Source organism: Drosophila miranda, chromosome 3 (assembly GCF_003369915.1).
Source record: "Drosophila miranda strain MSH22 chromosome 3, D.miranda_PacBio2.1, whole genome shotgun sequence".
NCBI lineage: Eukaryota > Metazoa > Arthropoda > Insecta > Diptera > Drosophilidae > Drosophila > Drosophila miranda.
Window position 1 is genome coordinate 17,158,565 of NC_046676.1, and position 11,297 is coordinate 17,169,861.

An 11,297-nucleotide genomic window follows, 5' to 3' on the forward strand; every position below is an offset into this window, starting at 1 on the left:
ATTTCAAATAGAAATCCGACGAAATCCGATTGCATAGAAGTTCAACAAAATACACAATTTTGCTTAAATATCACCCTGTGAAATGCCGACCTTTGTAAGCCAAGATACATACATCCGGAAAGCGTTTAAACTGCAGCTGTTTGCATACTTTTGCCTTTGAGTGTGACCCATAAGGTGAGCAAAGTGAGCGGTAGAGGCCAGCGGGAAATCTGCACAATTCGCAGCCGCACATTTCATATTGTCGTCGCCGGCAGGAGAGAAGAATGAACCACTGCCCCCCCCCCCCCCCCCCCACCCCCTGGCAAGCCCACCGTTACTCTCATATACCACTCGTTTGTTTGTGTTAGTGCAAGCGCACATGCATATGAAAACCGCTTTCGTTTCCGTTACAAGAAACAGCTCGAAAATGGCGCACGGCATGGCGTCTACCCTGTTCCAACCATTGTTGCTGTTGTTGTTGCTGCCATCAGATAGATAGGTGCAAAAAAGTGGCAACTCCGGCTTAACAGCACACGAAAAAAGGAAAACATGGAGCCCGGGAAGTAGAGAGCGAGACAGGTGGATGTAGAGAGATGACAATCAGGCAGACAGGCAACGAAAACGGAAAGGACGCGGGAGACGGAGACGGGCGAACATTGAAAGTTGACAACAAGATGTACAACAACAGAAAAATACAGCAAAAAAATACAACCATTGAATGTTAAACCTCGCAATACCCTTAAAGAAGGAGCCCCTATCAGCCAATACGGCATAATCCATGAAAGTACGGCCACTCTAGAATAAGTTCCGAAGAAACGGCCACATTAGAAGTATAAAGATCGATGCTCGGTCATTCTAAAAGGCGTATCCGTCGTGTTCGGAGTAGTAAAACATCCAAAAAGTATATCTTGTCATATCAGATTAAAGACTGGATCATCCCAAACTGATATTAGATCCAACATTTCTTTCTTCAACATCCTCCAGTGCATGGCTCACCTCTCCACGATGCCATTGTGCCCCCTGGAAGGGCATAAAACGAAATGGAAAATGGAAGATACAAAATGCAGGCAACACAGGTTCGTGCTAGCTGAGAAATAAACAGGGGCCCAGGATTTTATTTGTTTGGCGCGTTGATGTTGCCGTTGTCCCTGTCGTTGGATGTACTGCCAGTGCTCCACCCATCGCTTCTGTGGAAGCCCCTGCGTTCTCCCTTTTTTCACCTCCATCATGCAGGTAAAGTAAATTATGCGACGTGCAAAATCAATAAATCAACACGTTTATTGCTGTAAACGTATTTGGGTCCTGTCTCGTGTGGATATTGGGGTTCCTTCGATAAATTGCTGTCGCTGTTGCTGTTGCTGTGTTAATGCATTTATGGCCGCGAATGAAAATTGCATACTCGTACAGACCCATTCGCCAATGAATTGCAAATCTGAGCAAAGCATTCCTTCAGCTTTCTGTTGGCGGCGGCGGAGGCGGCTGTTGCACCAACAGTCTATGCAACAGCTGCAATTCATTACAAATGTGATTTCCCTTTTAACGGCGGAACGCTGAAGTTTTCCGCGCAATTTTCAAGCTCGTTGCCTGCTCCAAGAGCAATGCAGACCTCCTCAAAGCGAACACCCGCACATAGATACACCACAAGCACACAGACACAGATGCAGATACACCACACGTATGTGAGTGTTCGCATTTCCATGGCGATGGCGATGGTGCTGAGTATGTGCTCGGCATACCTTCGGTTTGCACATCTTGAGTGCTTTATTGTTATGTTTTAAAATTCAATGAATTCTAAAAATTTTCCACACTCCCCCGGCCTGCCCTGGCCTGGCCATGATCCTCCCTTACACTCTGGCAACAAAAATAACAGAGCCAACGACAGTGCAAAAGTCGACAGGATTTGCAGTGAGAACATTAACAATAGCAAAAGTGTTTGCCTCGTTCAGGGGCCCCCTGCATTCGTTTATTTTAGGCATATGGGTGCTCCAGGCTCACGGGCCAGGCCAGAAGCAAACAAGGTCAAAGCGGTACAACAGAGACAATTGCAACGAGCAACGAGCAACGAGAGCAGAATTCAAATGTATATGCAAATGCAGAGGATGCCAACAAAATGATGTCAGAGACGGCTCTGATTAAAGCAGGCTGCAACATAAAGAATTAAATGCCTTTTAAATATGCATTTCGAGAGCTGTCGGAGGAAATAACATTTAAAGATTACTGCTCTAGCCTCTCCACAGATACGTATACGTTTATTACTATATCCGAGTGCTTTGAAAGGCACCAAGGAATTTCAGATGCGATTATGGCAGAGCCGGGAGAGCCATACTCAAGTATTATTGGGGAGCTAAGGGGAGTAGCGTCCAAGTTCCTATTAGATTAGCATTTGCAATGACAATTAATTAATCTCAGAGGCCAGATGATGTCCCTTTGGAAACACCATGGAGACACCACGGTCTCTTCGATACAAAAGGCCATCGTTCGGAGCCACAGAAATAGCTGAAAATGCGGCTGCATTCTGAGCTAAGCACATTGATTAGATATTGATCTATTCCAACTGAAACTGGCATATACGGTCGTCTATACGGGCTATACGGGCTATACCCCTGCGCCATTTGCATAAGCGTTTCCGTTGATGTGCAGGTTGCGAAAAAAAAAACATGACTCAGTGCAGTTGATAAACATGAAATTGCTTCGAGAGCTGGACGCACACAAAAGAAAGCGATGCATAAATTTTCGGTGCTCGGATCCCTGTCCAGGGCCGGGACAATGGCATGCCAGCAGCAGAGAGCCAGGACCCGGACACGGACACGGACACGGACCATAATTACGGGGCGAGCAACAGCTGCCAACGGATTGGGTCTGGCGCCTGCGCTTATGCAATAATAATTAAGCGTGCACTGCGTCCTGGGCATGGGACCAAAAAGTGAATGAATGCTATTCGGTCGCCAAAGGCAACGGCAACAGCAACGGCAACGTTCACCACACATGGCATTGACTTATTGTGCCCAAAAGCACGGCAGGAGACGGAGCTGCAACAGGACCTCGCCGCACCAAGACCAGGCCCTGGATCCTGCGTATATTGTGTAGGCCACGAGCCAAATGTCTCCTTTGTGTCTGTTGATTTCCAGCTATTGTTGTGCCCGGACAGCCCAGACCCGGCTGCTGCGCCTCAATGGACAGCGTCAGGCATAATTTAAATTTCAAGCAATCGCTGTGCTTGACGGCACTTGATGTGCACGCTGTCCGGCTCCGACCGGACAATGAATAAATGGTCGAAATCTGTCAGACACTTCATCTATTGTTGCCGATCCTGCTTGCCGTCCAGCAGCCTCTGGTTCAATTATAATTTCGAAGTCCATATCAAGACATGCAATCAACTCACTTGTATCGCATTACACCAACAGAAGCCAGCAATTTATGCATTTCCCCATTTAATTGTTGAAGGCAAGTCCCTAATATCGGTATCATTTATTTCCAATAGCAAGTACAACTCCATAATGCAGACTTCATGTTGCACCATAATGATGAGGTTGACCAACAAAGGCTGCATCATCTGCCTGGCCTGCCTTGTTCATTGGCCCTTCCGGCGTAATGAAGTGCACGTAATGTGCAACTCCATTGCGGGCACGTCATCAATACTGAACAGAGAGAATTTTCGAGCAGAGTCCCTCAATGAACAAATCATTCAATTTATCACAGTCAGCCATTATGGTTCGGGATCGCGCTTCGAGTCCCTTAAGAATACCATTTGCTTGAGACTCTGAGTAAAAGAGTTTTATGAAGGGCAACATCAAACCCCGACAATTCTGGCCTTAAAGCCATTGAATTCCAATAAGCATAGCTGTCCCTCTTTTGAAGAGAAGTGGACACAATTTGGCACTCTTAATTAGCTTATCGAATGGGCTTTTAATTTTCTCTTATGAAAATCCCTCATGAAACGATTTACAACCTCTTTTTCAGCATAATCTGATCCCTTAACTACTGTACATGGTTTGTTTGTGGGCCTGCCACCATATGCTACGAAGGGATTTAACTTCTGCCCCTTTTCATTTTACATCTGTGGCCACACGCATACATCTATCCGGATCTCTGGTAGTGCCCATTTATGACTTGTCATTGGAAATGCGTTGCCCGGGAAGGAGCGGGGCAGCGGAGACTTGGGGGACTGGGGCAGAGAGAAATGGGGGGGGGGCATGGATGGGGCAATTCAAATGAATTTTTGCGCTCGCTCCGCAACGCTTTTAATTGAAAAACATTTTCGTTTTGGTTTCGGTTTTGGTTTTTGTCTGCGGCAGAAAAACGCGCCCCAGCCACTTGCTGGCCATAAGCCTCTTTGGGCTCTGCCCCCTGCCACCGGCCTGCAGCCTTCCGGCTCCTGGTGCCTCCTGCTGCCTCCTGCCTCCTGCCTGGTGGCAAACAATTCCACCGCAAGACCATGGACCGAATATGGGCATGCGACGTACTGTGCGCACGCGTTCGTGCATAAATTCCACCAAGTGTCCATTTTTCTGATTTGTGTGCAAAGTTTTTTTCCTTGTTATTTGGCCAGCCCCGCTCTGCGTTGACTGACTGCCCAGAATGAGAAGGAGGTGGCGACCGGCAGGACTATGGGATGGGGTGCCAGAACAAGGATTGCTAAACCAGAGCCGGGCCTTGTCTTGTTGCCTTGGCTTGCTGGGCGCATGCAAATGCGAGCGCAAATAGAAAACGAATTCATTCAAAGAAGTAGTAAGAATTTTCTATTAAATTTCCGCGGCCCGAAAAGAAATGCGTACAAACAAGAAATTAAAATACAAGAGCGAAACGAACGTTTTGAGAATTTTTAATTAAAATAGAATGGAAAATGGAAGCTGGAAACTGGAAACTAGAAAATTCCCAAAATGCGTTTAATCAACGCTGGAAAATCAACTTTTCGCTGGACATTCCATATACATTGCGCATACGTCCCGTGCGGCGGTTGTGTCCCCAGTCGGACAGTCCCTACCCACTGCCAGCTAATCATGCTGCCTTTGTGCCCCCATCCATGGCAGGCTTCTGCTCCAGTTGATGGCCATTTCGTATGCACTCTGAGTCGCTCGGCTCCAGGTAGTCTTCGGCATCCCAGGCCTGCTGGTCGGTGGTGCCCCAAATGATGTACACCAGGTTGCCGAAGAAGAACACAACGGCGGTCATGGCGAACACAATTTGCCACTGACTGCGCGAGCCCTGGAAAGCGGAATCAAAGTCGTTGGAATCTGGATTCTCTGGAACCTCTAATACGATTAGGTCTCACCATATCGGTGACAATCACGCCCACGAGCAGGGGGGTGAGCAGCGGAAATATGTTGCCAATGCCGTTAACAATGGCCATCAGCATGCCGGAGTGATTGGGCGACATGTCGATGATGGTCAGAATGCTGCCGATGCCGGAGCCGGCATTCAGGCCCGCATTGATGGTCATCAGAGTGATGGCCAGACTCGTCTGGCTCTTGTCCAGGAAACCGATGCCAATGAGAGCCGCTGCCGGGCCCCAGTACGACACCGTGTTAATGGACTTGCGTAGCGTGGTGAGTGACATCCACTGCCGGGACATGGCGACGTCGGCGAACACCAGATACACGTACGACATGCACCACATGGCCAGGAAGGGCAGGGCCGAGTAGAGGGCGTTGCTCTTGATATCCATCTCGAGGACGCCGTGCATGTACGAGGGCGTCTGCAGCTGCATCGTGGAGTTGGCCCAGCCCTGGGCACTGCGTACGATCAGCAGGGCATAGAACGGCACCGAGGTCCAGATGGCGCGCCACGGTATGGGAATCTTCTGGGCGTGGAAGCCGTCCTGCCGCCTCATCGAGCGCTCAATGTAGTCCCGCTCCCTGGAGCCGATAAGATGCGAGCTGGGAGCGTTGTTCGAGCCGAGGATCACCCAGAGCAGGCACCACACTCCGCAGATCCCGGCGGAAACGTAAAAGATGCCCGGCCAGCCCATGGAGCTGTTGGCAATGAGGCCGCTGCTGGCCATGGCCAACACCGAGCCGCAGTCGGCTCCCGAGTAGGCAAACACGCCCAGTCGGTTGCGGTCATCTGGCGGCGACCACTTGGCCAGGTGCTCGTGGATGCAGGGAAAGATCAGGCCCTGGAACAGACCCTCTACCACCCGGATCACGCTGAACGCCTTCCAGCCGCCCCAGCTGATGCAGTAGGGCGTCAGGGCACTCAAGATGGCTGTCGCGAAGGTGGGAATGAAGAGCACGCTCTTCGCCCCGAAGCGTCTGACCAGAAATCCGGCCGGAAACTGGGTGATAATATAGCCCCAGTAGAAGCTAGACAGCACATACGATTTCTGCGCCCCCGTCCAGTCGTACTCCTGCAAAGGAAAAACGTGTTACTCCTGGCAACGTGCCACAAACGCGTTTAGCTCACCGGAAAATCGGTATTGGTGGTGGCGGCATCCGTCATGGCCACCACGGCCACACTGATGTTCAGACGCGCTATGTAATTGGCGACGATTGCCAGGAAAAGGAGCACAGCCTGCAGGTGGCGGATGCCGATGAGGGGACCTACGGGCGGAAATCAACTTGGTCAAGAGTTTCAAAATCTATGGCCATCGGGGTCCGTGCTGGTCGGTTATCGACCTCACTTCATCATTTTTGTATAGCCCACATGAACTGGGCGTCATGCAAGCAGTACGTGTCATGGCTGTAAGGCCAAACACCTGATTGCCAGTGCAATCGTTAGTCGGTTGCACGAAAAAGAAGCAAAATAAAAACCAATTTTTCAGTTCGCGCAACGCACTGTAAACATGCACAAAAATATATATTCTTTGGCCAATAAATTGCTAAACTTCATTGCTGTGTGGGATTCGTTTGGCGGGGCCAACTCTTTTTCCGACAGCGTGGGGGTTTCATGGGGGTCGAGGCATAAATCATATGGAATCCGAGGTGCTCAATTTAACCGAGTCCCAAATCTGTATAGTCCACAAATCTCCGATTGGAGCACACATTATTGAGATATTCTACTTCTCCTTTACCGAAATTTTCACTAATTGTTATCTTTAAACGAATCACTTGCAGCTTTTTCGCTGATGAAATCCTTTTAAAAATTTATTCTGAATATTTTAAATGAAACGTTTTAACGTAATAGATACTCCTAATTTTGGTACGGCAAACCTTTCGTTTGGTTATAAAAAGATTTATCACTGATTTTTTTCCATGTTGTATTTGGTTTTTTCTTTGTGAATTAAAAGTTTATTTAATTATGCGCCGTAAATTTGCAATTCCATTTGATTTTATAAACACTTAAAATGAATTTATTACTGTTGGGCATTGGGCTTTGGGCATTGGGCCATGCATCGTTCCAATCCGCTTATTATAATAATTGTATTTATTAGTTGTTTCATTTTTCCAATTGGTATATATCACAAAAACTCTGGTTGCCTTGGGACTTTGGGAAAAAAAATTCATTCACCTTTTTGCTCAGCGACGGCGTTCATTGCATTTAATTGGCTGTCAAGAAATATGCATCCAGCGATCCAGAACGCGGAAGTGTGAAGAGATATTCCGAAATCTCTGGGCCCGAATCTCTGGGTTTGACAGAAAACATTCGCGTCTACGCGTGCCAATAGCTGAAATACGTCTGAGCGTTTAATTTAAAGCTCTGCTCCAGCGCACAGCGATTATGGCGGCAATTAGACATCGACATCGAGATTGGGGCTGTGCTCTTTTATACGTTTTATCGCGCTGCTGATTAAGCGGCGCGATAACTGGATGCGATGCTACCTGCCGCATTCCCAGCCCGCTAACGTGTCTTCTGTAGACCATGCTACCACTGGTTTTACAAGCCACGTTAACGCAAACATTGGTAATACAACCCAGACACAACACAGAGCACCCTCTCGATTTGTGCGATCTCATCTCCGCTGTGGGATTTGTTATTGCGGAACCAGTCTGCCGAACAGTCCGCCGGTCTGAACCCAACCGAATCGAACCGATCAAACTCAATAAACTTGCGATTTCAAACACAAAACCGTATATATACTATGTAACATTGAAATTGCTGCAATTTCGTGATAAAAATAAGTGATTAAATTAGTGAAAAGCAGCTTAGTGGCCATCATTATTTATTATTAGGTGTTTTTGTGGGGAGAACCCACAAACCAATTGATTGGATAATCGAATGGGCAGATAAGTATGGCTCAACAACCCGATCTAACGTACAATAGCATTCGGCTGTTCTTGAAAGAGTGCACAAAAAAGAGTACGTCGCTTTTATAATTATAAAATTATTATAGTTATACCAGATTGGCCCCTATGGCTATAGGGGTGTATTAGTTTTGTGGTGGCAGTGAACAAAAAACGCAGAACAATAGAGAATGACCATATCTAGCAGATTGGAGAATCTGGGTCAAATCGGACCATTAGTATAGCCAGAAGGAACGAATTTGCAGTGCCTACGCTTCCCCCAGTAACGCGCTTACTCATTCTCTATCGCTCTCTCTCTGACACACACTCTTCCTCGTGCAGTGATCGCGCTCTGGCGAAAGAGAGCGAAATTAGACGGCTAAAAAGAAAGACAGAAAAGAAATGCGGCAAGGGCCGCGGCGCACAACGTTTTCTCTCGTTTTTTGTTGAGTGGTTCACTTTCCTTGGAGTCACTATTTAGTGTTACTCCAAAAGTAACATCTTCCAATTTCCGTATACAAATTTATCAAAAGCCTATCAATACGTGATTAATCTTTAATTGCCATATTGCTATTCTTTTGCGGATCAGCCTGATCTGGGATCATCTTGTCCAGGCCCTCCGTTACTCTGCGAGCCAGGTCCCTGAGCATAATTTTTCCCCTAATGGATAGATCGGGTGAGTCGTGGTGATCTCCCCTTGCGGAACATTCCGCAGTGCACACATGCAGAAAATCACCGGCATCCCAGGGCTGCAGTTCGCTCGAGCCCCAGATGATGTACACCCAGTTGCTGAGGAAGAATACAAGTGCGATCAGGCAGAATATAATCTGCCACTGAGAACGATTCGTCTACGGAAAGGAAATTGGAGATGGGAAATTTGAAAGGCTATAGCTTCACGTACTTACCGGATCCGTAACGATGACACCCGTAACGAGAGGAGTTAGCGGCGTAAAGACGTCAGACAAGACACTCATGATGCCCATCAGGACCGCTGAGTGGTTGGGCGACAGGGCAATGGTGTTCAAAGTGCCGCCAATGCTGGAGCCGGCATTAAATCCCTCCTTGATGGTCATCAGGACGACGACCAGCCCGGCATTTGCTCGGTCCAGGAACCCAATGGCAATGTACAGTAGGGCCGGTCCCCAAGTGGATATCGTGACGATCCACTTTTGCAACGGAGTCTGGCCGATCAGGTGCCGCATTATGGCCACATGGGCGATCAGGATATACACATGGGACATGATCCACTTGACCATGTAGGGTAGCGACGAGATCAGGCCGTTCCGGGTGATTTCCACTTGCAGGATGCCATCTAGATACGAAGGTATCTGCACCTCCATCGTGGAGTCGGCCCAGCGTTGGGCACAGTGGACCACCACCAGGGCACGGAACGGCACCGACCCGAGTATCGCCAGCCACGGTATGGGTATGACTTCCCTGGGGCATGCGGTGCTACTTTTCAGACAGCTCTCAATGTAGTTCCGCTCGTCCGAGCCAATCCAGTACGAGCTTCCTGGCTCGTTCTCGCCCCAGAAGAACCACAGCAGGCACCAGCAGAGGCAGGCTGCTGCCGAAACATACGAAATTCCCGGCCAGCCGATGGAACTGTCCGCAATGTACCCGCTGCCGAGCAGGGCCAGGATTGTTCCGCAGTAGGTGCCAGAGTAGGCGACTACTCCCAGTTGCTTGAGCTCCTCGGGCGGCGACCACTTGGCCAGATGCTCGTGGATGCAGGGTAGAATCAGGCCCTGGCACAGACCCTGGCCCAGCCGAATCGCACAGAAGGCCTTCCATTCGCCCATCTGAATTCCAATGGGCGTGCAGAGACTTAACAGGGCCACGAAAAAGGTTGCCACGATCATGGGCAGCTTGGCCCCCAGATTCCGGACAAGGAAGCAGCCCGGAATCTGCATCAGCAAATAGCCCCAGTTGAAGCTGGAGAATATGTAGGACTTCTCGGCCTCTGTCCAATCGAATTGCTGCAATTGCACAATGATCGTAAGTGTTACTGCAAATTCATGGATAATGCTATGGTACCGGAAAAGTTTCATTATTGGTTGCTTTATCCGTCATGGCCACCACCCGCAAGCCCACGCTCAGGCGGACTATATAGTTAACGGTCAGGTTGAGGAACAGCAGTACCGTCTGCACATGACGAATACCTAGCGGATGACCTGAAAATAAGCCAGAATAAAGCACCACAGATCGGCTGAAGATGGAGAAGAAGGTAGAAGTCTGGTGAGTCCCAGTCCGAGAGATCTTTTTTATTCCATTTATAGCATTAGGTCATGGGATCAATACTTAAGACTCGTGCCCTTAACGAATCTCGATGGGAATATATGTTTTCCGCACATCTCTTTAAGATTACCTTTCGTGTTCATTATTTTTCTTGTGATAAAACTAGCACCAGATCGGAGCCATTATTCCACGAGAACCAAACGAAACTCTTGCACATTCGAACTGAACTGAATTTGACTCTGCAATGGGAAACAATTTTCGGCTTAAGGGAACATTTTTCAAATATAATTAATAAATGTGTTTTACCAAAAACACTTGTTTCCATTGTTTCTGCTACTTTCAAATAAGGTAAAGTATAAAATATATAAAACAATTAGTTGAAAAATGTAGTGTTATGCCACAAACAGTTCTTTGTGAAACATTATATGATTATATATGTTATCATTGTTTCCTTGCAGATTTTCCCAATTAAAGTTACTAAACGTATCGTATTGAGATAAAAGGGCACTTTTAATTAATGAAACAAAGTGCATTTGTTTCCAAATCATGCGGATGGTTATTACTGGACTTTTTTATCCAACTCCCTAACGACATGAAGGATATTCAGAAATAATTTTATTTTTGTATCTGAATAGAAAAAATGTGTGTATGCTAGCCACCAGCTACGAGCATAAGCATGGATAAGCGAAGGGGCCAGGAGCAGGACCAGGACCAGGGCCAGGGCCAGGACAGGGCAGGGCAGATGGCGGTGGCAGACAGCTTTTTGCTATGAGCAGCTGCAAAATAAATGTGAATTTCATGAAATAATGGCGCTAAAATACTTTATGATGCAAAATGTATGGCGCCACCAACAAGAACAGCAATAGTAGCAGCCACAACAAGTGCAAGGAGATGTGGACGGGGCTGTGGGGCCAGCTAAGC

General features: G+C 47.8%; 2 protein-coding genes across 4 annotated transcripts; both read right to left on the reverse strand.

Annotated features, from left to right (window-relative positions):
* Nucleotides 1-4,785: 4,785 nt before the first annotated feature.
* On the reverse strand, nucleotides 4,786-7,636 carry LOC108160936 (putative inorganic phosphate cotransporter). Its single transcript, XM_017295224.2, has 4 exons — nucleotides 7,426-7,636; nucleotides 6,382-6,518; nucleotides 5,252-6,325; nucleotides 4,786-5,184 (listed from the first exon to the last, which is right to left on the reverse strand). The coding sequence occupies exons 1-4, from the start codon at nucleotides 7,448-7,450 to the stop codon at nucleotides 4,978-4,980; spliced, it is 1,443 nt and encodes a 480-aa protein (XP_017150713.1). The 5' UTR covers nucleotides 7,451-7,636; the 3' UTR covers nucleotides 4,786-4,977.
* A 367-nt stretch (nucleotides 7,637-8,003) lies between these two features.
* On the reverse strand, nucleotides 8,004-10,723 carry LOC108159178 (putative inorganic phosphate cotransporter). 3 transcript variants are annotated; one of them, XM_017292226.2, is made up of 4 exons: nucleotides 10,507-10,722; nucleotides 10,176-10,347; nucleotides 9,044-10,117; nucleotides 8,004-8,986 (listed from the first exon to the last, which is right to left on the reverse strand). In XM_017292226.2, the coding sequence occupies exons 2-4, from the start codon at nucleotides 10,209-10,211 to the stop codon at nucleotides 8,687-8,689; spliced, it is 1,410 nt and encodes a 469-aa protein (XP_017147715.1). In that variant the 5' UTR covers nucleotides 10,212-10,347; nucleotides 10,507-10,722; the 3' UTR covers nucleotides 8,004-8,686. The 3 variants fall into 3 exon arrangements, with proteins under 3 accessions (XP_017147715.1, XP_017147714.1, XP_017147716.1); XM_017292225.2 differs by having other exon boundaries at nucleotides 8,005-8,986; nucleotides 10,176-10,312; nucleotides 10,507-10,721; XM_017292227.2 differs by having other exon boundaries at nucleotides 8,774-8,986; nucleotides 9,040-10,117; nucleotides 10,176-10,312; nucleotides 10,507-10,723.
* Nucleotides 10,724-11,297: the final 574 nt, after the last annotated feature.

Excerpts from the sequence above, each read along its gene's own strand:
- LOC108160936 (XM_017295224.2), bottom strand. The coding sequence starts at position 7,450 with ATGAACGCCGTCGCTGAGCAAAAAG. Across the intron at positions 6,519-7,425 it reads CGCCGTCGCTGAGCAAAAAG|GTCCCCTCATCGGCATCCGC; the intron begins GTGAATGAATTT and ends TTCCGCCCGTAG. Across the intron at positions 5,185-5,251 it reads GCGTGATTGTCACCGATATG|GGCTCGCGCAGTCAGTGGCA; the intron begins GTGAGACCTAAT and ends TCCGCTTTCCAG.
- LOC108159178 (XM_017292225.2), bottom strand. Across the intron at positions 10,118-10,175 it reads CCAATAATGAAACTTTTCCG|CAATTCGATTGGACAGAGGC; the intron begins GTACCATAGCAT and ends GTGCAATTGCAG. Across the intron at positions 8,987-9,043 it reads GTGTCATCGTTACGGATCCG|ACGAATCGTTCTCAGTGGCA; the intron begins GTAAGTACGTGA and ends TCCTTTCCGTAG.